General features: G+C 48.2%; 1 protein-coding gene across 2 annotated transcripts in view; it reads left to right on the top strand.

Moving 5' to 3' along the window:
* KCTD16 (potassium channel tetramerization domain containing 16) overlaps nt 1-13,017 on the top strand; it is a 71,214-nt gene extending 58,197 nt beyond the window's left edge. For both annotated transcript variants that reach the window (XM_032703117.1, XM_032703118.1), the window contains exon 3: nt 6,913-13,017. In XM_032703117.1, the coding sequence (XP_032559008.1) occupies nt 6,913-7,364 (452 nt within the window). In that variant the 3' untranslated portion in view covers nt 7,365-13,017. The remainder of the gene's footprint in view (nt 1-6,912) is intronic.
* Nucleotides 13,018-25,005: the final 11,988 nt, after the last annotated feature.

The raw sequence follows: 25,005 nt of genomic DNA, 5'->3' as shown, positions 1-25,005 counted from the left end.
TTTAACTTCATCACATGTTACTTTGAGAAAGAGCCATATATAAATATTTTGGCTCATTTAAAATGCCTTCTGGTATTTTAACACCAGGTCTCTTATTTTTCTCCACCATTTGGGGAACTTATTTTTATTTCCAAACAAATTTGATACTCTTACAGAAGTTCATTTCCTGAACTGAGTTTTTTAGGAAAGATCGCAGGAGTGTTGGTAAAATGACAATGTGCTGAGCTCCTGATGGAAGTGCCTGTGCTTCTGGGGACTGGCTGAAATCTTCTTTGCATACAAAAGAGAGATCATGGGTGAACAAGAACAATTCTGGGGTTTATACTGAGTTGGCAAGTTCAGAATATATAAATGGAAAAAGCTTTGAAATAGAAAATTGAAATTTGTAGGCTGGGCTAGGAAGGAACCAGGAATCTAAGGGAAACAGCTCAAGTCAATGGCAGCACCACAGCTGCCCCAAGAAGGGTAAAAAATTGTATGAGCTTGCTAAGGGGGCTGAAACACCTGTGGATTCCCTTCCTTCCCTGCTTCCCTTCCTCCCCCCAGTTCTGGCTTTGAACATATGGGAGGGTTCAAACCAATGACAGTACTGCCAAGTCCTTCCCTTTTTTCTTTCTCACTGAAATTTTACTGAAGATACTTGATCCTAAATACGAATAAACCCACAGTGTGTCCACCCTGGTGCCAGTGTGGATCCTGGAGCCTGTTACTGCCTGGCATTTGTCATTGTTCCTCAGCTTTACCTTGGTAATTTTATTTAGACAGGGACATTTTCTTCTGATAAATCTGGCTCGATTACCACGTCAGAATGTATTTATTAAAATAGCAATTAGAGCTTGGTCTCTCATCAATCACAACACCTTTAATTCCTGCATGGATGCAAACCCATCGGAGCCGTTGGGCTCGCATGAGTGCGTGATCTAAATCAAATTGTCACCTCACCAGCGTTCCCTTATCCTGGGCCCCAGAGGCAATCCAGTTTTGATTTGCCATATGAATAACGGGTGACATTTTTAAAAGCTTCCACACTTCATTTTTTGGTGTTGAAAGGTGAACACTGGCTTCATAAGGTTGGAAACAAAGGTGAGCTCAGAGGCGAGGGCATCGGCCCCTCATACACTCAGGTGATGGGACCCCAGTGGGATGGAGAGCTTGTCAGGTGGTGTCTCCACAGGTTGGGGATCACCCTGTTCCCATCTGCCAAAGGTCCTGCCTGGGCAGCGTGGTTAATTACAACCCAAATGGAAATCAGGTGTTGCAATAGCCCCAGCAGAAGAGATTAAGTGTGGAGGATACAGCAAAGCCCTAGGATAGGGGAGAGGTAAAAGTCATGGGACAAGGAAGGAGAAAAGGAATGTGAAACAGAAATAAAAAATCAAAACCAACATCAAAGCCCTAAAGCAGAAGAAGCTGGAAGAAGAATAAAAGGTGAAAGGACAATGTAAGTGGACCAGATTGGACTGGGAACAGGGGGAAACATGGCTTGAATGATGGTCACAGACTGGGAGGTTGGTACAGCCACACACATGGAGGTGATGAGTGTCTGGACACAGAAAATATCCCTGCCTGCCTCAAAGCCAGGCATCAGACAGTACTTAGCTCTGTGCCCTGCCTGGGAACATTGTCCTTTCCCAGCCATGACTCCTGCTGGACACTCCTGGGATGGTGTGACACCATTCCTGGATCAGGCCACAGACTTCATGAAAAAGAGCTTTGAAAACTGCAGAAACTGAATAAAAGAAGTATAGTTCTGAGAATAAGGCCATCTGCCTGTGAGGTCAGAGTTATATGAGAGCACAGTCCACATCCCATGGCATGTTGTCTCACACCAAGGGACTTCCAGTCCAAATTCAGTAGGTAAAAAAATAAAAATTTTGAAATTTCCTGTAAAATGGTAAATTGTAACACTTGTTCTGAAATATCACAACATTGTACTTCTATAGGTCTGAAGCATTATAACAGAAAATTAACTATATATGGTGTGATATTAAAGTTGTAATACAGATGTCAAAATGCAAGGAGGTGTTGTCATGATCTGGCTGAGTACATTCCCAGTGCAAATGTCATCACGGTCACTGTGCTCCTTTAGAATATTTCAAGACAGCAGCATTTACCAGTGAAAAAATGCCCAAGAAGTGCTCAACCCTTCCTCCCGTTCCTGTCAGAGGTGTCACATCTGTGGCTGTGCTCCCACTGTGCTCCCAGGTAGGCCTGGAGAGCTGTGGGGGATGATTTCTATCCAGTACAGCAGCTGGATAATTTGTTTGGTATTAAATCTGGGGGGGATCTAATGCTGGGGACAGGGAGAGGCTGAGGCCAGACTCAGATCTGGGTGCAGCTACTTGGTCAAACAGGACTTGGTTGGGAGTTACCTATGGGTGGTATTTACATTTGAATAGTAAGAAATTCCCTGTTAGCCTTTTTCTGGGTGAATTAACTCAAAAACCTCCTTCTTAAAGTCCCTCGGAGTGGAGGGGGTGGGGGGAGATGTCCCAGTCTGCTGTGGAACTAGGCTTTGGGGCACTTTCAGACACCTCAAGTTTTTTTGCAGCCCCCCTGCTCTTCAGGGGTAACCACTGGGGGGCAGAGGGATGGGGATGGGGGAGCCCTGCCCTGAGACCCCTAGGGCCATCTGCATTGGGCTCTTCATGCCAGGATCAGCATTTCCAAATTTAAACACCTCCATGTCTGAGCTGGACTTGGCTGGGGTAGGGTCTGTTTCATCCCTCACCATAAAACTCTTTGCTGACTTTGGTTTTAAGGTCCTGTGTTAATCTTGGTTTATATCCCACTCCTCTCTGCTCCTCTGTTTTCTTACAGCAGCCATCCACTGCATGGAGATTTCCCATTCCTTCCTTGCAGTGCGTTTGTTGGGAAGGAGGGAGAGAAGGGGAAAATGGGGTGGTTGATGGTTTGTGTGTCAATTATACATCAGAGGCTTTGCTGCTGCTTCAGAAGCTTCTAATAATAATAATAATTATAATTAGGGCACTGGGAGAGAAATGTGCTGAGATCAGGGAGGAAAGCAGGAAAGCCAGGTCATAATTAATTAGCCACTTTTATCTAAGAATCTCATAGCATTTAGACATTAATTAATGAATTCGATGGTTAAATGAGCATGATGCTCGGTTTGCGCCAGAGTCGTGGCCGGGCTCAGCACCTCTCCTTACCCAGCCCTGGGTCCTGCAGGGTGAATGCTCCTGCAGGTGCTTCCCTCTCACTGCTAAACACAGGGAAATAGTTCTTTTTCTCCTTTCGGTTCTGTCTGTCACTCTGAAGGTACTCAAATCTGGGGTGAGGAGACCCGTCCTGGGTAGATATACACTGCTGGGAGCTGTGCAAATCCCCCAGCCCAGGAGATGCACATCCCCTGCACACTGAACACTAATGGCTTACCATAGGGAACAAATGTTTTCTGCTAACCCAGACCCAAATTCAGTGAAATCTCCCACCTGTGGCACTGAGATTATTCCTGGAGCTCCGGCAAAACTGTTCACTTCGTGGCAATATGGTGCCCAAAGGAAAAAATTGACCCTGGCATCAGTTTTCCTCTAATCAAAAGGCTCCTGCTGGGCAGTGTGAGAGGGTGGTCCAGTATGGGGAGTTTGTGGTTAATAAAAAGAAATCTGTTCTCCTCTGCCCCGTGGCTTTCTCAGAGTGGAGGAGCAGTTCAGGGTGCAGAAGGATCTCCCTGGCTGGAGCTCTCCCAGCAGCTTAGCTGGGCTTTCACATTTCCCAGTGGTCTGAAGGTCTTTCTGTCCCATGAGCCCTTTCCCCACCAACTGGCCCAGGCCAACTCACTGAGCACTGGTGCCAGGGGAGGCCTCTGCCCAGGGAGCATCTCCAAACCCTGTGGCTGTTCCCAGTATCACATCTCGCCTGGATTCTGCAGTTCTGCCTCATGAAAAGATGAGTTTCTGCCTCCCAGCTCACCTGTGGTATGCCCAGGGTTGGTGAATATTCATTAACTGAAATTAGCATTTATTAGGTCTTAATTGACTTATAAAAGCCTTGTTTTGTGATAATGAAGTTTATACTGTAGTTTTGCCTGATGGCAGCTGGTGGGTCCCTCTGCCCAAGCCACCAACCCTGAGCTGGGTCTGGCCAGGACACAAGTGGCTGAATCCCTTCTTCCCCACAGCCCATGGAAACTGTGGCTGCCCCATCCCTGGAAGTGTTCAAGACCAGGTTGAAGCAACCTGGTATAGTGGAAGGTATCCCTGCCCAGAGCAGGGGGTTGGAATGAGATGAGCTTTAAGGTCCCTTCCAACCCAAATCATTCTGGGATTGTATGACAGCCATGAAGTTACAGCTGAGAGAAGCATGTCTGTGACCTGAGCATGTGCTGAACATGAGGGCAGACTTACAGACTTTCGCTGGATGATCATAGCAATGTCCTGTGCCGCTGCAGGGGCGGATGTTCAGGGGTTGATGATTGATTTGGGCTGTTTGGGCACTTAAGGTGTGTTTTGGACCTCTGTTCCTTGGCGGGGTGAGCGCAGCCCTTTGGGTTTCATGGGCTGTCCTGCTGCTGGGGATGTAGATGTGGTTTGGCTGAATGTCCCTATGAATTGGCTTGGAAGCTGTTAGGAGGGCACGAGAAGTGCCACGCTCAGAGCCGGTGGTGGGAGGTGGGAGGAGGTTACACGGTGCTAATGGGAACTGACCTGAGCAATAACCTTCTCCCTCTCAGCTCATTTTTCACTGTTTCTCCGACTTCATTCAGTTTGGTGTGAGGGGTCAGCAGCGAGAGCAGCAGGAACAAGTCACTCTGGTGTTGGGGCAGGCAAACATCCCCCATGCTGCTGCCACGAGCTTGGTCCTGCTGTCCACCAGGAAGGAGGGAGATGGTGTCCAAAGGGAAAACACGATGAGAAAGAGCTGGTGGCAGCACTGCTGCTTGTCAAATGTGTTTCCTCTGTTAGGATTCACTGTTGTCCTTAAATGCACAGAGGTAGCATGGGGAAAATCACTGATTTACAGGTGAGAAGAGCGAAAGTGCTCACAGGGGGTGAGCAGGAACTGCTGGGATGGAGACTCTCCCTTTCCACACCAACCTGCTCCCCAGGCCTGAGCACAAAACTGCTCACTGCTTCCGCCTGATTGATTTTGCCTTCCAAGCAGAGGTGGCTGCTCGCTGGAATCACTCACTCTGTGTTTGGGAAGGGCAGAGCTCCGGAGCCAACCCTCGCAGGGAGCAGCCATCAGAAAAACCCTCACGGAGCTGGAATGTCAGCTGCAATAAGGAGCAGGAATCCACACAGCTCCTGGAAGTGTTCTCAGAGCACACGTGATTAGGGTTTTACACGTGCTCGGTACATGGTGCCTTTGTCCAAGCCCAGCAAATGATAAAAATCTTCAATTTAGCCATTATTGACTGTTTTAAGACAAGATACAGGACAGAACTGAAGCGAGTCTGTAAATTAGATGTAGCCCCACAGCTCACAGACTGAGAGACTCCTTCATCATTGACAAGGAAAAGGAAGGAGGAGATGAGGAGGCTTGGTGACTTTGTTTTTCTGCCTGTTCCTGTAAATTACGTGCTTTGTGTTCTCAGTTGAGAAAAGATGGAGACACAGAAGAGCAGGCCAGTGACTGTCAGTGGCTTTGTAACCACCATGAGCTCACAGGGCCCTTACTCCAGGCTCTAATCCTTGGGCTCAGGAGCTGCAAATTGGCCATTTTATTTTTCCTTTTTTTCCTCCCATTTTTTGATGAGGGTCTGTGTCTGGAATGGTGACACCAAACTGTCCCCTCAGCCCGTGGTGTGAGGAGGTTTCCCCCTTGGCCTCACCTCCTGCTGCTCCACTGGAGCTCTGGTAGGGCTGTGACCCTGACACTGTGTGTCACCTGTCACTGCTGCAGATCCCGGGGCAGTGTTGTGGCTCTGACCAGACCATCCTGTCCCCTGCTCCTTGTCCTGCTGTAAGAGACCCCTCAACCCTGGGGTGTGACTCTGGGGATGGGGCTACAGTGGGACTCTGGGTCACGGATGAGACCAGGGGCTGCAGTGCTGCTCTGATGTTGCAAAGCTTAATGATGCTTCTCTTGGTTTGGATGATGTTACTACTCTGCATGAGCTGGGAATGGTAATTCCATTTTAGTGGGAAGATGGATGCTTCCAAATGACATTTATCTCCATGATGACTGCGGTGTGGTCAGGGAGCAGTTGTTAGCAGTGCCAGCTCTCCCCTTTGTCACGGATTACTGCGGCTGGGCAGGATTCCAGCTGAAAAACAAAAATTCCGTCCCTGCGCCGCATGAATCAGGAAATAGTTACTGTCCTGGGGTTCCATCACTGAGGTCATGCAAATGAGGACTGTGTTTCCTCAAAGCCTCTGGTTTGCGTGTGACCAAGCCCTCGTGTGTGGGGAGACTGGTCTAGTGGAGGTGGGACACCCACAGCATTGGGTTTGGGGAGGGGAAGGGGATGTTGGGGTGTGATGCCCACAAGGACAGAGGCTGGTGATGCTGGCTGCACCATCTGGCAGCCCCAGCTGGCTCAGCAATTGAGCCTCAGAGAAGAAATGGTGTCTGGAGAAATTGGGTGCTCCAGCCGTGGTCCCTCACTCAGGTTAAACATGGATCCTTGAGTGGAGGTTTCTCACTGAGGACCTCGGAAAATTTTCAGACCCACATTGGATATTGCAGGGACCTGAGCAGCGCATGCCAGTGGGATGGATGGAGGAGTTCCAGGGTTAATAGGAATCAGTTCCTGATTCTGACTGGGTGGAGGGTTTGCTGGCAGTTTGTGGTGACGTTCAGGGAAGTTCCCTGCAAGGGTTCCTGTGGCACCGGCTACCTGTGTCCATCCCAGCCCCTGCAGTCCCAGCAGGGCTGAGCAGCCTGTCCTGAGTGTGGGGCAGGTCTGGAGCTGTTTGTCACCCCAGGCACTCTCTGTTCCTCTTGCAGGTGAGCCCTCCCGGTGGTCCTCGTCCCACTGCGACTGCTGCTGCAAGAACGGCAAAGGCGACAAGGAGGGCGAGAGCGGCACGTCCTGCAACGAGCTGTCGACGTCCAGCTGCGACAGCCAGTCGGAGGCCAGCTCCCCCCAGGAGACCGTCATCTGCGGCCCTGTCACGCGCCAGACCAACATACAGACTCTGGACCGGCCGGCCAAGAAGGGCCCTGTGCAGCTGCTGCAGCAGTCCGAGATCCGCAGGAAGAGCGACCTGCTCCGGACTCTCACCTCCGGCTCCCGGGAGTCCAACTCCAGCAAGAAAAAAGCAGTGAAGGAGAAGCTCTCCATTGAGGAGGAGCTGGAAAAATGTATCCAGGATTTCCTCAAAATCAAAATCCCAGACCGGTTTCCCGAGAGGAAACACCCCTGGCAATCTGAACTGCTGCGGAAGTACCACCTTTAGGCTCAGGGTGGGGAGAGCACACGACCTTGTTACATTAGAGACAGATCCTAAGTGATACAAAAATAATTCCCAATAATAATTATTTGTTAGGCCACCAAAACCAAAATCCATCTCTAGTACTGCCTAATTTGCCTATTTCACCTTAACATTTCTAGTCGTAGGGTAACGATATTTTTTGCAGTCCTGGAAGCACAATGACAAACGCTTTCGTTTGTAAACTCGGAGTCTTACACAAGCTGAAAACCTTTAGGGCACAACCAGACCCATGCCAAGGGATGGTTGCATGCAGCTGCCAGTGCCGTGGGAGCGTGGCCTGGGAACAGGCAGGTCAGGGGGATGTGAGCTCCGTGCCCTCTGTGTCCTCCTAGGAACACATCTGTTTGGAGGGAGGTGCACAGTGCAAAGCCCCAAGCTCTGCCGTGGCAGTTTAAGCATGTGTATATATATATATGTGCATATATATATGTGTGTATATATATCTCTGTGTATATATATATGTATATATATATCTATATATATATATCAATATATATTGCTTAAAGATTTTCTGGCTCTCTCCTCATAACTGCACTTTCTCAGAAAAGCGCATTTTTTAGCCGTCTGTGGATGTTCGGTTTCTTCTCCAGGTCTTTGAGGGCTGAACAGTAGAAGTCCATCTCACTGTCTCTCCCCTGCTCCCTCTCCCTGTCCTTACCCTTTCTCTGAGACACTGTAAGTGCGTTTCAGTGGAGACCAGGGTGCAGTCTGTGGTTCTTTGTTACCATCAGCAAATACTCCCATTTGTTTTGGATGATCTTGTCCCTCTGTGTCCTCCCCACACCTCTTGTGTTCCTCAAGGCTCCCCAGTGTCAGTGGGTTAAAGGTGTGCTGATCCCAGCTGGAAAGCTGTAGGGCTGGTTCCACAGCTGTGTGTGGAGTGGCTGTGCTGGTTCTTGTGGGTGCCAGGCACAAGTGCCAGGAGTGTCTACCCCAGCTGGCAGGGACAGAGGGCACTGTATCCCATCTGGCATGGAAGCACCCACAGAAATCACCCACCCAACCAGCCCCGTGGTGCTCTGTGTGGGGATCCACTGTTGGAGGAGAGAGTAGGTGTGTGCCAAGAGAAAGTACAACCCCAGAAGGTACCTGCATTCCATCCCACAGATCCCATGGTGGGACAGCCAGCAAACTGCATCATGCGTGCTGTGTCACCCCCAGAGCCGTGGGAAAGGCTGGTCCTGCACTGACCCAGGGGGTGTGGGAGCGAGGGGAAAGGGAGCAGGTGGGTCTGTGGGGTGCAGAAGTGCCAAGGCCAGGTGAGGCCTGAGCATGGCAGCACAGACCGGAGAGCGTCGGGGGGTTGGCAGGTGGCAAGGGCATGGGATCAGCCAAACCTGGAGCAGGGGAGCACTCGGGAGGCTCAGCTCTGGGGGCTCAGGCTGCCAAGGAGGGAAGCCATGGAGAGTGATGGAAAACTTAATTGCTCCAGCTAGCCTGTGTTGGCCACATCTGGGGACAACCCAGCTGGAGGATTTGGGATAAATTTTTCGTTTTCTAAAGGCACAGAAAGAAGATTTTATATGTATAGAAAAAACTACAATGACAGTGCTGGTAGCACAGAGCACTTGGATTTTGACATCCTGCAGGTTCGAGGGCTTCCCACCTACTAAATTCAGAGGTTGCTGTGGGAGATGCTGTCCCATCTGCACTGGTTCTCTCTGTGATCCTCATGCAGTTCCATCAAGATGGAAGCTTGGTTCCTGTGGGGTTCCATCATGCCCAGCTGGGACAGAGGGGTTTGGCAGAGAACTGTGAGGTCTTCACAAGCACACAGGTGTGTTTTGGTGAGGATGCACATTTTACCAGCAAAAATAGGAAGCAATACTTGTCCAGAGGGATCCACAAGCATGAGCTGGCTGTGGGGAGGGGGAAACCCTCCCAGCAATACATCTCCAGGTTGTTGCAGAATAGGGCTTGGATGTGGCAGCTGGTCATCACCTCTGTGGAGATTGTACATGAAGAAGGTGCCATTCCTTACAGCTGGCATGCCGTGTTGGTACCAAGGACTGGGAATGAGAGACTCTGGGTTGGGAAATGCTCAGTGAGGAAACTCAGAGCTTCCTAGAACTGTGCTTTAGAACGAGTTCAGGTTTTAGGACATTCCCTCATGCTGGAGTTCAGGCCTGGCTGTTGTGCCACCTTTCACTTACAGGCTCAAAAGGCACATTTTCCCACAGAAACGAATGTTTTGCACAAAATCCACACATTTGGCCCTGCTTAGTTCTGTTGTGGTTAGTTTATAACATTTTTCTTTTCCTGCTAAACATTTCCCACACCTTACCCTGCTGCTCTGGCACCAAGGAAGAAAAAATGGAGAACAGCTAGGGCTCTCCTCTGGATTTCCAGCAGAGAATGGGGTTGGGAACAGGTCCCTTGTTCCTCGGCAGCAGACTGGAGCTAAAACCTTGTCCTTTCAATCCAGATCTTTCCAAGTCTCTCTTTAATATCACAAATATTTGGGCTATAAACTGCGTGTGCCAGAGTGGAAGAACAGGCATTGGATGTGTGTGTGTGTGTGTGTTCCCAGGCTGATGTTCCGGGGACACAGGATTGCTCGGTGATTAATAACTGTGGAAAAATTAGACCAAATGAAATGCGCCTGAGTGGGCTTGATTTATGTGGCCTTCATGTCTCCAGTTTGAGATGAAATGGTTATTAGTCTCTAGTGCTACAGAAATAAAGGTCTTAAACTTCAATAATCACAAGCAGGCCAAACCTGCTGGGAAACCCAATTTGAGATGGGGCTGGAGGAGGGCAGTGCCCAGACGTGGGGTTCGTGTGTGTGTGTGTTCTGCTGTGCTACTAAGGGGTCTTGTTCTGGTCTGACTACATGTATGGTTGTTTTATGAGTGGCTTGTGTAGAGCTGGGGCTGTGCTGCTAGGTTTTGTGCTGCTTACAGTGACTGGTGGGCTGTAGGTGGAACACAGGAGGCCTGGGTGGTGATGGGGGGCTGTCACTCCTCCCTGACAGAGTCAGAGCTGTGTGGATGCTGCCCAGAGCTCCCCTTCTCTCCATCCTCTCTCACTGCTCTCTCTGCACCACCACTGTTCCATGGCACCCCCTCAAAAAGCCACCTTTGGGCCACCTCATTCTGCCACCACTGGGCAGGGGCAGGGGATGGGAGCATCTAGCAATGGTGTGGAAAAACCATGGGCAGGTAGAGACAGGGACCAGGGGAATTAAAAATGCTGCTCCATGGTGGCCCCATAGTTCAGCTGTGTGTGGCAGTGGGTCAGGAAAGAGCAATCAAACCTTCTGCAGGCACCAGGATGGTGGCAGGAGGGTGACGGTAACTCTGGAAGACCTATTCCTAAAAATAGTGCCATGGACATATAGAGACACAAAACTATACATACTTCCATATGGTTGGATAGATACAATCACACTCCTAGGGATGAAAGGCAGGTGCCAATGCCGTCTTGGAAAGGTTGTTCCCCGTCCCCTCAGGGGTGGGCACCTCTCACTGTTCCCAGGGACAGGAAATCCCTGCAATAGGTGGGTGTCAAAGTGGTACCTCAAAGCCTATGGCCAACAGGAGGAGGGGAACGCGGTCCATGCTCGGTGTGTCCAGAACCTTCCTCCTACCAGGGCTTTTCCCTGAGGCTGTGCTGGGAAATGGGGCCATGAAGGGAAGAATGGAGACGAGGTATTTCAGAGGAGAAAAGGAAACTGGAATGAGATTGCCAGAAAGGCAGATGGGTTTTGGGCTCTAAAGTATATTCTACTCAATTCTACTTTGTTTCAGCGAGAGAACCCATGTCTCTCCCTAGGACAGTTTTGGTAGCAATCCAAAATTAAACTCAGTTCACAGAGTACTTTATTCTTTCTAAAATATCTGGGGGGCAAACTGGACTTTGAGCTACTTTCCACACATAATGAAGACCAAATATAAGTTCTGTTGAAACTAATTGAAAACATTGACTTCAGTGGGACTGAGACTCCCCTAAAACACCTTTTCTCAAGAAAAATGGGCACTTGCCCCAGTGAGGATGAGTAAGAACATACACATCCATGTACATTGCTTGTGTGGCACAGGTCCAGTCATTTGGGGATGGTGTGGCACAGCCAGCCTGTAAATATCATGGCCTGGTCTATAGTCTTACTTAAGCTTAGCTTAGGGCACTGGGGAGGGAACGTGGTGAGCAACCCCTGCCCCTGTGGGCCATGGGGTGGGTGACACAGCTCCTGTCACAGCCACCCACATCCCACCTGCCCCTGTGCCCATGACAGCTTCCACCTCTCATGGGCAGAATTCTCACTTTCCAAGGGTTTTGTTATGTGCCCAAACACCTTGAGACACCTGAGCAGGACTCAGAGCATCAGGGGGAGACATAGGGAGAATGTGTCAGTTTTCACAGACCCACAGGGACCAAATTATTTTACCATCTGCACACACTGCCCAGAGGCTTCACAGTGCTCTGGAGAACATTTTGGTGTTTTAATTCTAGTTTGGTGGTCCATTTATTAATTTCATTTTCAAATTGTGGGCTGAAGGAGAAGACAAGGTTGGAGTTCATTGGCAATGACCATCACGTAACCAAGCCCTTCAGCTGTGTCCCAGTCTGTTCTCCCAGCCCTAAGAAGGCTGGAGGAAACTTTTCAGCTCCTTACGCTTCCCAAAGCCCTTCCTACCACAGCGAGTATGGACTTTCAGAGTACTTTATGCACAAGGCCCCATGTGTATCATGGTACAAAATAATTGTCCAGTCTTATGGATAGTTTATGCCCCAACGGGGTTTTGTAGATTAATAGTAAAAGGACAGAAAAAAAAAAAAAAAGAAAAAGCACTTTTAAATTATTTATATTATAAAAAGACATTCTTTATTTTTCTTGGCATCGATGTCACTTAGCTAAAAAATCCGTTTATAAATAGGATATTGCAGATTTTAAACTATAGCAATGCTAAAGCAAACACGAAAAAGCAGAATTCAGAGTTACACAGACAAAACTTACTGAGGTGAAGCAGGAGGGTGGCAGGGCCCAGCTGGCTGAACGGGTGGGTGTTGGAGTTGAGGGGGATGATGTCCTCCCTGGGGCCCCTTTGTGGTCCCCTCTGGCCATCCCCAGCCCCAGGGAGGTGGCTGGACCAGTTCCCCCCCAGTCATTCGGGGCTGTACAGAAGAGCAGGTGCTGCCAGTGCAATATTGTCCCAGCCAACATGGGGTGTAGAGGGGGTTTGGTGATGTTGTGATCTCTCGGGGCCTTGCTTACGTTACATTTTCGGACCTCATACAGCACTTAATGACTTCGCTGAGGCTGAGTCAGTCTGTTGCACATTGATGTAGATTAAGTGGCACCCACTGAATTACCTCTCGACTTTCCAACGTGGTTCACTTGTACATAAGTGTAATGTCAAACTGTTTACAGGTTCTTTTGTGCGTAATTGTGGAAAAAAAAAAAGTTTTAACTACAAATTTAAAGGAATCGATTTTACTGGAAGGTGTTTAAAAAAATGAATGTGCTTAATACAGTATAGACATCCTTGCTAATGGTCTCACCTGAATGCATGTATCCGTGTTGTCAGTCCCCACCAGTGAGGTTATTGGCAATATTCTGCAGTCTGTGAATAGCAAATATGCATAAACTACTGTGACTCTGACAAATATAACTCGGTAACTGTTTCTACTGTGGTATGTAAAAAAAAAAAATCTTGTAGCTTTTAGCCTGCTGTATTTCCCTGGTGCAAAGAACACCAGGAAAGAGAGAGATCTTGGAAAAAATGAAGTCACAGCTGTGACCTGTGTGGGGTCATGCGTGCAATGGCACCTTCTGGGTCGCTGTGCTACAAGCGCTAAAAATGCCATTTTTAGAGGCTGGGAGGTGGGAAGTGAAGGTGTTGCTGCTGCCCTCTGCTCTGGCATTGCTGCTGGAAGCAGAGCTGGCCTTTGGTTCAGGGCATGATGAGTGAAGAGCTGCTCCATGTGCAGGGTGGGTGTCAGACCCTGCATGGGGGGAGCACAGCACCGGTGTCAGGACGCTGGGTGACTGAAAACTGCAGCCAATTTGTGTCTTGCCATTCAAATAAAGCAGTGAATATACACTGTAAGAGCACAGACAAGAATAAATAAGTTGGTATCCTTCAACTGTCACATACACACGCAGGAATGCATCCAGAGATCCATCCAGGCTTTCTTGCCCATGGGGATTTAACATCAGACCTTGTGACCACTTCCCTCCCTCCCAGCTGAACATTATTTTCCTGTGAAAGTGGTGGGTATTTTTCCTCATTTATTTCTGGGTTGGTCTGAAAATAGCAGTTCAGTGGTCACAGGGGAAAGTTCTTCTCCCTCCCTGTCTCGCACAGAGATTTTGTGATGCTGTGATTTGAAAGTCCTGGCCCCAGCAGCTGGAGAAGCCATTGCTGCATTAGGGGTTACCTGCCAGAGGGTTTCCAAAAATACTTTATCCTTTGTCATTCTAAAGACATCTTGGCAAGGGATGGCTTCATCCCAGCCAGCGGCTGAGTCACAAGTGGAGAAGGTGCAGGGCATGACAAGAGGAGAAGGATACAAGGGGAAAGGCAGGATATCTTTCTGGGGCACAGAGAGGTAGCCAGCTGTGGCCTTTTCCAGAGTTGGTCCCCAGTCATCCATCCCAGGCAAGTCCCTGGGGAATGGTGTCCAGCAGTGTTCACCTTCCTGCAGTAGCTGCTGCAAAGATAAAAGGGGAAAAGGTGGTGGGAAGGAGCTGTTCTGCCCCAGCATGGCTGTTCTTGGAGCAGCAGATTCACAATTTGGGGTTACTGCTGTATCCTGGCCCATCCCTGGAAGTGTTCAAGGCCAGCTTGGATGGGGATTGGAGCAGCCTGGTCTAGTGGAAGGTGTTCCTGCCTTCCCCTGGCAGGGGGTAGAATGAGATGGGCTTTAAGGTGCCTTCCCACCCAGGCCATTCTGTGATTCCATGATCTTCCTCCCTTCAGCACAGCTCTCTGGGAGCAATCAGGGCTCTGTCCTGCTGCCATTGCCACGTGGGTGGCCCAGCTCCCAATGCTCCCAGTCATATCTGCATGGATGGAATTGGGAAGCATCGCTGTAGGCAGGCTGGGGCTGAAAAAGCCAGAAAACCAGATGATGGCTCACTTGTGGAGCTGAGGATCCAGGGATGATTGGTTTTATTATTATTTTTAATCTGTGGTACTTGGCTGTGGTTGAGAGGAAGCCCTTTCCAACGGCCCCTTCTGGGAGAAGGTGAAAGATCCATCTTTGCAGCATTTGCCCCATATGGTGCTTCCCTGTAGCAGGGATTTGGATGTTGCAGTGTCTGCACAAGCATATGGAAGGTGAAGTGTGTTGGAAGCTGTGTCTCCTCAGATGGTGAGGCGGCTGCTCGCCGGGTATACCTGCGGCACCAGCCCAGTGCTGGCAGCACCATGAGCCAGGTGATCCTGGCACAATCCCTATCCTGGCAGAGAACTCTGTAGGAGGCACCTGCCTTCTGCCTCGGGGCCACACCTGCAGCAGGGCCAGTGTCCCTAAACCCCCCTTACAGCTCTCGGATGAGCTTCTCCCAGGTTAGCCACCCCTTGCCTGGAGCCAAGGAGCTGGGGGAGAGGGCAGGGTGAACGGAGGAGACAGTTCTGCTGCTGTTCCTGAGCAAATCCAGGGGTCTGCAGCCGTGTTACCCCTGGCTGGGGTTGTCTCTCACGCTCCATCTCTCCAAACAGGAGAACACATGGGGAGCAGCTGAGACCCCCAGTATGGGTGGCAGGTCTTCTCTCCAGCAGGACACCCCTCAGTTCTGAGAAGCAGCTTACCTCTGCTGCTTCCCACACTCATTCTGAGGCAGGAAGCTGAATTTTGCTATTCTGAGCACTTTTGAGCACTGTCTTGTCTTCTTTTCATGTCAGGGCAGATGTGAAAGAGTAGTGGGTGTTCGGGTTAGAACACCTGCACAATAATTACTGAGGATTTAATTACCTCCCCTACGCAACACTGGATGATGTGCATGGAAAATAGGAGAGATTCCCTTTGATACCAGGTGATACCAGAAAATGATTTTAATCTGCCTTACAACTATATAATTAAAGGAGCTTATATATAGAAATATATATATATACACACACACACACACACACACACACACATATGTACATTTCTTTTTCTTGCTGCTGGAGTTACAGTCATTCTGGCCTGGGAGCAGAGTGGGCAGCACCAGGTTAGGGCTGGGCTTGCTCCATGCCGAGTGCTGCCATAAGCCACAAGGGTGAGTTGGGGTGGGAAGAGCAAACTCATTGCTTTTCACAGCCCTTTCAGGGGAGAGGCCACCCCTCCCCAGAGGTAACCCCTAACCCCTCAAAATGACAAGCTGTCCCCACGCCTGTGGTGTCTGTGGAGGAGGTGTGGGGGGTGGGAAGGCTGTGGTCAGTCTCTGGAGGAGGTGTGGGGTGGAGAAGGCTGTGGGCAGTCCTTCTGTCACCCCTTCTGCTCCCTGACCTGGGCAATTCTCACCTGGTACGATGCTCGGGCAGGTGAGGTGTGACCCTGTAGGTCATTCTGGGCTTGACAGGAATGGGACTAAATTATTGTTGTGCCCCAAAACCACAGCAAACAAGGAGCTCAGCAGCTTGTTTGGAGGTATCCAGGAGAGAAGATCCCTCCACTGTTAGGCAGGATGTGGGTGGGATAGCAGTGCCTGGGACGCAAAACCCTGCATCCTCCAGCCTCTCCCCTCTGTCCCGAGGCAGGGCAAGGAGGAAACCTGCTGCAGGGAACTGGGACAACGGGATGGTGTCAGGTGAGGGCAGAGAGCATCGGATACTCACTTCTCGCTCGACTGTTCTCTCCCGTTGCTGCTGCTGAGAGCCGGGAACTGGTGCTGCCTCCGCCCCCGCGCTGCTGCTGCCGAGGTGTCTGTGGGGAGAGCTCTGTAAATACAGCAGGTTAAAAACTGGCACAGTATCAGCAGGTCTGTATTTAATGCAGATGTTTCCCATGTTTTGTAGTATTGTTTTATTGATAAATAAAAATCAACCAAAGACAAAAAAGGCACTTGGCATCGTCTGTGTGACCCAGGCCGAGCCCCTCGTGGGCACTTGAGTATAGAGGTGGTACCTGTGACAGGAGAAGCTGCAGAACCCTTGGCCTCTCCTCCCCAGCACATCAATCCCTGGGGTGCTCTCCAAAGAGAGACCAGCACCCATTTAAATGGAGTGGATGAGCAAATGTCCCCTGAGGTCCATGGGAAGAGGAGCTGCATGCTTGTCGCCGTCTCTGGGCGAGCCCTGAGCTGTACCAGGATCTTGGTGTGATACTGAGTCATGAAACAGGGCTGTGATGACACAAATATCACAAATGGCTCAAAAATTATCCCAAAACGCTCAGGATTTTTAAAGCACAGCAAGAAAAACAAAACTTGCAGCAATTACACTGCATGTTAATGAGCTGCCTCCCAAAGAAAAGCTTGAGAAAAATAGGTTCATCAGAGACTCGTTAAAAAATCACTAAAACCATTAATACTATAAACATCCTCTCCATGGCATAAATTTTGTGTCTTTCCAGATGTATTTTTATTATTATGCCCATTTAATGGGAGGAGAAAACGAGGCACAGCTCTTAGGGTTATTTTGCCCCAGGGATCCCAGCAAAAGCAGCCAGGAGGTACTAAAAGCACCTCCTCTTACCAAATTCCCAGTCAGGTGTGCCTGTGCCACATTGGGCTGCCACATCTAAACCCTTTAACACTTTTTATTTAGTCTTTACTGAAGCAAAACATTCCTGATTTCGAGACTTAGTGCTGACTGAACTGGGAACTCAATATCTGTGAGCGGCCATTTACCCATGAAATAGAGCTGGGAGAGCAGAAGGAATTTGGGCAGACACTCTGCTTGGAATTTAACCCCTTGAACTTCCTGGGAAGGGTTTGCTGAAGCCTTCCAGCTTTAGACAGTGCTGGGCTGTCAAAAATCCTCTAGCACACTTCAGTGCAAATGTATTTTAGCAGCTGGATTTGCTGAGCTGTGGAACAGAAGGCGACGGGGCTGTTCTTGCCTTTGCTCTGACATCCCAGACCTTGTCTACAGCCCTGAAATCCGGGCAGTCACATCACTGGGGATCAGAGCTTGGTGCTAATGGGACAGTGATCCGGGCGGGGTTGAGCTCTCCAGAGGAGAAGGGCTGTCAGGAGAGGCGATGTTCCCCAGCTGCTCTGGCGGGCGGGCCGGGAAGAGAGCCGGGCTGTGGGAACTGCTGTCCCCGGGAGCTGTGCCACCCCCCATCAACCACCGGGGGCAAAGGGTCACCATCCCTCCTCTGTACAGAGCTAGGGCTATTTCAGTACATCTCACTCCAACATCACTGTCATGTCGTGTCGTCCCCCCCCCCCGTTCCGTCGTTATGAGCGGATATAAAATGCAGGTAAGATCCAACAGATGAGCAGTGACAGGTAAAGGGCACCACGTGGGTGATGGACTGTACATGCTGATGGCACCAATGATGCCCTTGGCTGAACATCCAAAAGAAATCCACAGTTTTCTATTCAGTCCCAGACATTAACCCCAAGTTCCACCTGCCCCCACCCTGGCCTGGCCCCTCTCCAGGACACTTGGATGATGCTGACACTCAGGGACACTCTCCCAAAATGTGAGTTCTCCTTTCTCTATGATCTTGCTTCTGTTACTGGAAATTGTTATTAAGCTACCCTAATTATTTTTTAAATCCAATAAAGACATCTTATATGTGCAATTTTAACATAATGTGTTGGGAATAGTGTATAGTTTAGTGATATTACCAGTGCTAAAATCAATGGCACTACTCATGTAGCTGTGAGCTTTAGTTTTCATCATTAGCCCAAATGAACAAGTCTTGATCTATATCATTATGAATATAAAATATAATAATATAAAATATCTAAAATTATTCATTACAACCATTACATCTGAATCCTTCTTTCCTTGGTCATAAGATACTTTCTGTCTTCTCACAAGCCCTGTGAGCAACCACGACGCTTTCCCAATGTGCTTTTGGTAGTGTGTCATGGAAAGATGGACAGGTAGAAACAGGTGTAAGAGGTTCTGGGGCAGCCTGTCCTGGGGGGGTGGGGCAACTGTTTGTGACAGGGCCTTGTGAGAGAGAAACTTGTTTTTTCCTATTGCAACCAGATCTCTCCCTGGCTTTCTGCATAATGAATTAATCCAATCAAACCTGTGAGAGCTGAGGAGAGCAGGGGCTAGGATTGTCCAGCTTTAGGCAAAAGGATAGGGAATGCAGAAGATGCAGGCAGGGCTGAGCTCTGTCATCACGACACAGGGACAGCTGCCAGTGCTGAGTGACACAGTGAGATGTGACGTGCAGCCCGGGGTGGGCGACAGTGAAGGTCAGTGCCCACACAGGCAGTAATAGAAGGGATAAAAATATGTCTCTAATAACCCCTCAATTAACAGCAGTGTTGGCCTGGATGTGTTGACCCATCATTTCAACCCTGATGGCCAGGCTTGGGAAGAGGGTAGGGAGAGAGGCAGATGCCTGCTGTCCCTGCACCCACCACTGCTGCTCTCTTTTTTCATGGTAAAATTGTTATTTAAGGGAAAACCTGCCCCTGATTACAGCGGCCACAGGACTGAGCCCCCTAAAGTGCAGAGGTCTGGATCCTCCAGCCATATCTTCTCCCTGCCCCAATGTCCCCTCTTTCCCTTCAGCTTTGTATCCTGCTCAGGAATGTTCTTCTCACCTGTTCTTCCCACACAGCTACTGCCACGTTTGTCACTACATTTCCATGCAGCTCTTTCAGCTGTCCACAAACCTAATATATTGATTTAATTATCTACAGAAATCGTTCCACTCCTCACCAGCCTCTTCAGACATTTTTCAGCTTTTAGTCAACACAAAAGGCTGAAGATTTCCCCTCATAATTTCATATATTTTAATTGCTCACATCTTTGTGTCATGCATAAAACATCCCTTTGTGTCTAGGGTGAGCTGCACTGGCCAGAAAACCTTCCCCAGCCTCTTACCTGTGCTGGTGCTGCTGGTGCTGCCCCACGCTGCAGTGCAGTGTTAGCACTTATCTCTACCCTGTCACATGTTTGTTTCTCCCAGCACTGTGAAAAAGGAATAAATCCAGGTAACAAAGCAGAACTCAAAACTGGCAGTTCAATTGTGGCTGTACAATTGTGCCTTCCCAGCAAACAAACCACGAGCAAGCACAGTTCCCTCTCCCTGTCCCTGGAATGGTACAAGGGAATGGTGGCTGCGGCTCCGTGTGGTACCACAGGGACCTGATGGGGAGAGCAGTGACAGCTTTTACTGTGCTTTAAACTGTCAGGGATGCACCCAATCACCTCTGTAGCATCCTTACCTCTGGTGCTGATCTTCTTGGAGTAAGTGGAGGGCTGAAGCATCCTGGATGGCCAGCAGAAACATCCTGGATGAGCAGCCAAGCATCCTGGATGCCCACCCAGATCGTCCTGGAGCAGCACATTGCTTATCCCATCCTGGCCCCTTGCCTGAAGGTGCTGCAGGCTCCTCACTGCCTCAGGCACTGCACTGGGCGAGCAGAAGCTGGATCAGAGCTGGGCACTACACCAGGGTCAGTAAAATCCACTTAGGTTTCTGACCTCAGTGTACCCAAGCAAGAATTAATCATAATGAAGAAAATAGCTTTTTTTTCTTTTCTTTTATTTCTACTGGGATAGATCCATCAGCTCTGAAGACCCTCCTGTCAGTGTGGTGTCTACACCTCCAGAGGCTTCTGTAGGTTTAAAGTTAATTGAGAACAAAGTGCTACATTACGACCAGGATGCTGAACTCAACTTCAGTAAATTAAATTTTCTCCTTTGGGTGGTCTCTTCATTCAATATTTTATCACTTCACAGCCACAACCATAGTGAAAACCCTGCTATTCTGGCTTGTGGGTTCTTTACTCCACCCTCTACTCAGAGCCACTGTCAGGCTCCTGCTCCTCCAGCCACAGCTGAATCCAAGGGCATTGGAGAGGTCAAACCCCTGTGTAATTTCTTCCAACCACTGATCTATGCCCTGAAACAGGAGGATGGATATTCCCTTTAGATCTACCTGATAGGAATACAAATGTTATTCTGCTTTTTATAAATGCCCTAACACGGTAATAAAGTTCTTTCTAAAAGGACAAAGCAGGTGAGTTCTCTTCCAGCAACCATGTCTCCAAGCAGACCAAATTTCCATCCTGCAGCTGTATTTTAGTACTATTATAACTAATCATCTCCTCCAGGTTAAACCTGCAAAGATGTCCCATATCATGTATTTAAATGATAGCAAAAAAATTCCCCTAACTCCTTAAAGTTAATGACAATCTTCATTTTCATTTCCCACATATTCCTCTAACCCATAATAGCCATATACTAAATCTTCATGAGATTTTTATAGTTTCACTGAAGGAATATTTGCATAATTATTAGTGCATAATCTGCTTTAATGGTCCCACTGATTTTACTGTTACAGCTGAAGGTATGTGGTGTCAAATTTAAGCATATAAAGTTCTGGACAGTTCTTGGAGGATACAGTGCCTGCTGGAGAGAAGACATGCCTATGGATGCAGAGTGCCCACACTTCTGCTCACTTCTGAAGAAAGAATGTCACCAGTGCCAGGGCAGGAACCTGCTGGCTGGGTCTGGCCCTGAAGGAGCAGGAAAAGGGAAATGTTGCCTACTGATGTCCCTCACTGCGCTGCAGAATCACAGAATCCCAGCATGGTTTTAAAGCCCATCCAGTTCCACTCCCCTGTCATGGGCAGGGACACCTTCCACTAGAACAGGTTGCTCCAAGCCCCGTCCAACCTGACCTTGAACACTTCCATGGATGGGCCAGCTACACCTTCTCTGGGCAACCTGTGCCAGGGACTCCCCACCCTCACACCTCCCTCAAATCCCTGCAGCAGACGTTGCTTAGTTTGGGGACTGAGGGGCAGGAGCCAACAGAAAGTTGTAGGTTCAGCACTTTGGGGAGGTTTTGGGCTGACTGAACAGGGTCTGGCCTCCTGCTCACTCCCATTTTGGAATCTTCCCCCATGGGATTGACGTGAAAATATATAAAAAGGATCTCCTGAAATAAGAGGAATGAGGTGTGGGGAGGGTGTGATGACAGCAGCTATATAAGGAGGCAGCACAGAATTTTTGAGGGAAAGCATCAAGCTTCTGCTATTTTCCAACCAGATCATACCCTCACTAGGAAATGTCATTTCTAGAATTTTTTTTTAGACTGTTCTAATAGGTACTGATAAATGTTCTTCTCCTCAGGGCTTGTCAGGAACAGACGTGATTGATACTATCTTCAGAAGGAGACAAAAATGTTCCATGTGGTATCTGCCACTGTGGCAGATCTCAAAAACAATGGTTTGAAGCTGAGCTGTACAGAACTTTTTTTAAATATTTAAAATTCCTACAACAGCCATTTAGGTTTGAATCCTACCTCCACAGGAAAGCCACGGTAAAGATATTTTGTAAAATCTGGGAAATAAATAAGAAAATAATGCATTTCAAAGACCTGTAAGCAACAGGGTGGTGTGAGTACAATTTCAGAGAAACTGCATTTTCTGCATTATTTTTGAAAGTGCCATTATTCAGTTAATATTATTCAATGAAATACTAGTATTTTTTAATTGCAAGATTCCGCAGGCCTGAACCTGGAGGCTGGGAACAGCTCTGCTCTCCCAGATTCCAGCTCAAGCCCAGAATTAAGCTCTTAATGCCTTAATAAGGCAGAGAGTTGAGTGTATAATGACCTGTTCTTTAAGTGATATATTAAATTAACTTTCCTTATGTGTTTTCAGATGGAAGCTAAATACTTCCACATAGCTCTAGACAGCAAAAGACCATCAAAATGGATTAGACGAGCAGTTTTTTCTCTATTAAATGAAAACTCCAGCATCATGCAGCGGCTGCAGCGCAGACCCCATCCTGCACCTGCTCGTTGTTGTGCTATCCTCCCATGTAAAATTCCCACTAAATTCCACAAGAGTCACTTACCTGATGGGCACTTTGCTCGGTAGAGGCCACAGGAATAATGAGAATCCTGGAGTCTGCCATATCACCTGTGCTACCCCGGGGGATTTCAGCTTTCTGAGGCACTGTACAGTATCCCAGATTTGTTCTTCCGTAACAGCTGACAAATAACCTTAACAGTTATCCTATTATCCAGGCAACAACAGTAGAAGTTCATGATTTTCATTTTCTGTAAACAGAACCTGTCAGAATACTGTGATTGAGTGTTGCTGTCATGTCCCCAAATTGGGCACCCTGTAACCCTCCAGTTTTTGCAGCAGTTTTGATGGTACTTTATTTCCATAACCATGGATGAACAACCCTGTGGTACAAGGCTGCAATTTCATTGATTGTTCCTGTAACCTTGTACCCCCTGACAGCCCCTGCACTCCGGGGATTTGTCACTTGGAGCTCCAGATGCGACTCCTCCCTCTGACACAGGTTCATATTTTATATCCTCGAAATAAAGATTTCAAGAACATGTAGGAATCTGATGCTTTGTTTTACCTCATTTGCAGGTGGTCAATAAAGTACCTCATCATATAATGTTGAAGGGACCTAAAAGAGAGCTGGAGAGGGACCTTGGACAAGGGCCTGGTATGACAGGACAAGGGGGAATGGCTTCCCACTGACAGAGGGCAGAGTTGGAACAAATATTGGGAAGAAATTCTTCCCTGTGAGGGTGATGAGGCCCTGGCACAGGCTGCCCAGAGAAGCTGTGGCTGCCCCATCCCTGGAAGTGTTCAAGGCCAGGTTGGATAGGGCTTGGAGCAACCTGGTCTGGTGGAAGGTGTCCCTGCCCATGGCAGGGGAGTGGAATGAGGTGAGTTTTAAGGTCCTTCAACCCAAACTATTCTGGGATTCCATGATCTTGGACATCAAACTGTTCAGTGCACCCGAGTGGAGCAGGATTCTTTTACTGGGCCTAAGGCACCTTCTTTGGGACTTCAAGCAAGGTTTGGTGTGTGGAAGAGAAAAATATCCCCCTTAAAAGGGAATCTGAACCCACAGCTGGAAAACCTTGGCTGCTGTGTTCATCCTGGGCTGCCTCTGAGGGCTCTGTCTCCTTGTGAGACAACCAGTCCTGAACAGGATCATGTGTGTTTTGCAGTTTAAGAGTGTTCATGGAAAGCCTCCACTACCACCGGCTGTGGAAAATTCAGCCCTTTTGTCTCTTTGACAGGCAAATGATCAACGTCCTCCTTTGTAAGTGATGCAGCTGTAAGAGATTAGAAAATAACTTCTGGATAAATAGATTTATTGGTGCAGTTTGGTTTTACATGGCCAGAATGGTGTGTTTATAAAATATTTATGGAGTTTTCCTTTGCAGCAATGGAACAAGAACGAGTTTAACAATGTGTGGGTCTTCATTAGTGCTGATTCACAGGCAGGTTTGCTCTGTCTCATCTTGTCCCTTCATTAAGTTGGCCCTCATGATAGATTGGCCCATATCACTAATTAATAATTACCTCTTCTGTATAAAATCAGATGCCTTGAGTTAGCACTACTGGTCATGAATTTAAGATTATGCATAAACCTGTACGGGCTTCTCTGCTCCATATTTAAGTCATCCTGCTATTCATCCAAAACCTCATCAGAACACATAATAAAGCACTTCATGAACAGATGTGCCACTTATTCATCCAGTTCTATCATGATAATGATGAAAATTTAATCTGGAGTGTCTATGAAAGATGATCTGAAAGACAGATTGGTGTGAATAATAAAGGCACTACGCAAAAATGTAAAGGCTGCCATGAAGAGGGAATCATTAACTACCCCAATGCTGCCTTTGATATCGCCCAGTAGTGCACAAAAACAAACCCCCCTTGGGTGTTGGGCTCCTCGAGGAGCTGCTGTTTCTGCAGATGTAAATGCTCTAAATTGTTTTTCCTTTAAAGAAGTATAAAAGATAATTTCTCTTACAGCTGTGAGCAACATCTGACATTGCAAAACACTGAAAGCACATAGAAGAGAGATTGGGGAGTTCAGACACATTCAAGGTGAGGGGGATAACATTCATAGCTGAATATTTAGCAAAAAAAAATAAAAAAATGCAGAAACAAGTAGAAATTTGTGAGGCCAACTTGTTCTGAAGAGCCATTTACCCCTCATTAGCTGGATATACATTTATCTGTTTCCTCACACAGGCCACTGTTGATCCCTGTCAATAGAAAAGAAATCAGGAATGCGGTAGAGGGGGGACATGCGTTTTAGGTGAATATTTACAAAGCTGTTATTGGAGCTCTGTGAGTTCTGTTAACAGTAAAAAAATCATTCAAAATCCCCAAAGTATCTTTGAAGAAAAAAAGCCATTTATTCAATGTCGGGGAGACAGCCTGGATTGACAACTGTCATCTAGTTATTCACAAAGCAGGAAAAGCACAGACTGTGCAGTATAAGCTCTACTAAAAGAAAAGACTGCATGGAGGAGGGAGCATGGAATAGGACATCATACTGATTCCCATGGAGTGGCACTTACTCCCAAGCTCTCTGTGGCCACACATTAACCACACGCCGTCCATCACGTCAGTGAGCGCAGCGGGAACAGTCACCCTGTGCTCCTGTGGAAGACAAATGAGGAGATCCCAGGCAGAGGCTGCTGGGGGACATGGGCACTGACAGCCATGGCTACACAGCCATCAGCAGAG

This window comes from Chiroxiphia lanceolata, chromosome 15 (assembly GCF_009829145.1).
Source record: "Chiroxiphia lanceolata isolate bChiLan1 chromosome 15, bChiLan1.pri, whole genome shotgun sequence".
Taxonomy (NCBI): Eukaryota; Metazoa; Chordata; class Aves; order Passeriformes; family Pipridae; genus Chiroxiphia; species Chiroxiphia lanceolata.
Note: the sequence above shows the minus strand (reverse complement) of the source record. Positions and strands in the feature narration are given on the sequence as shown.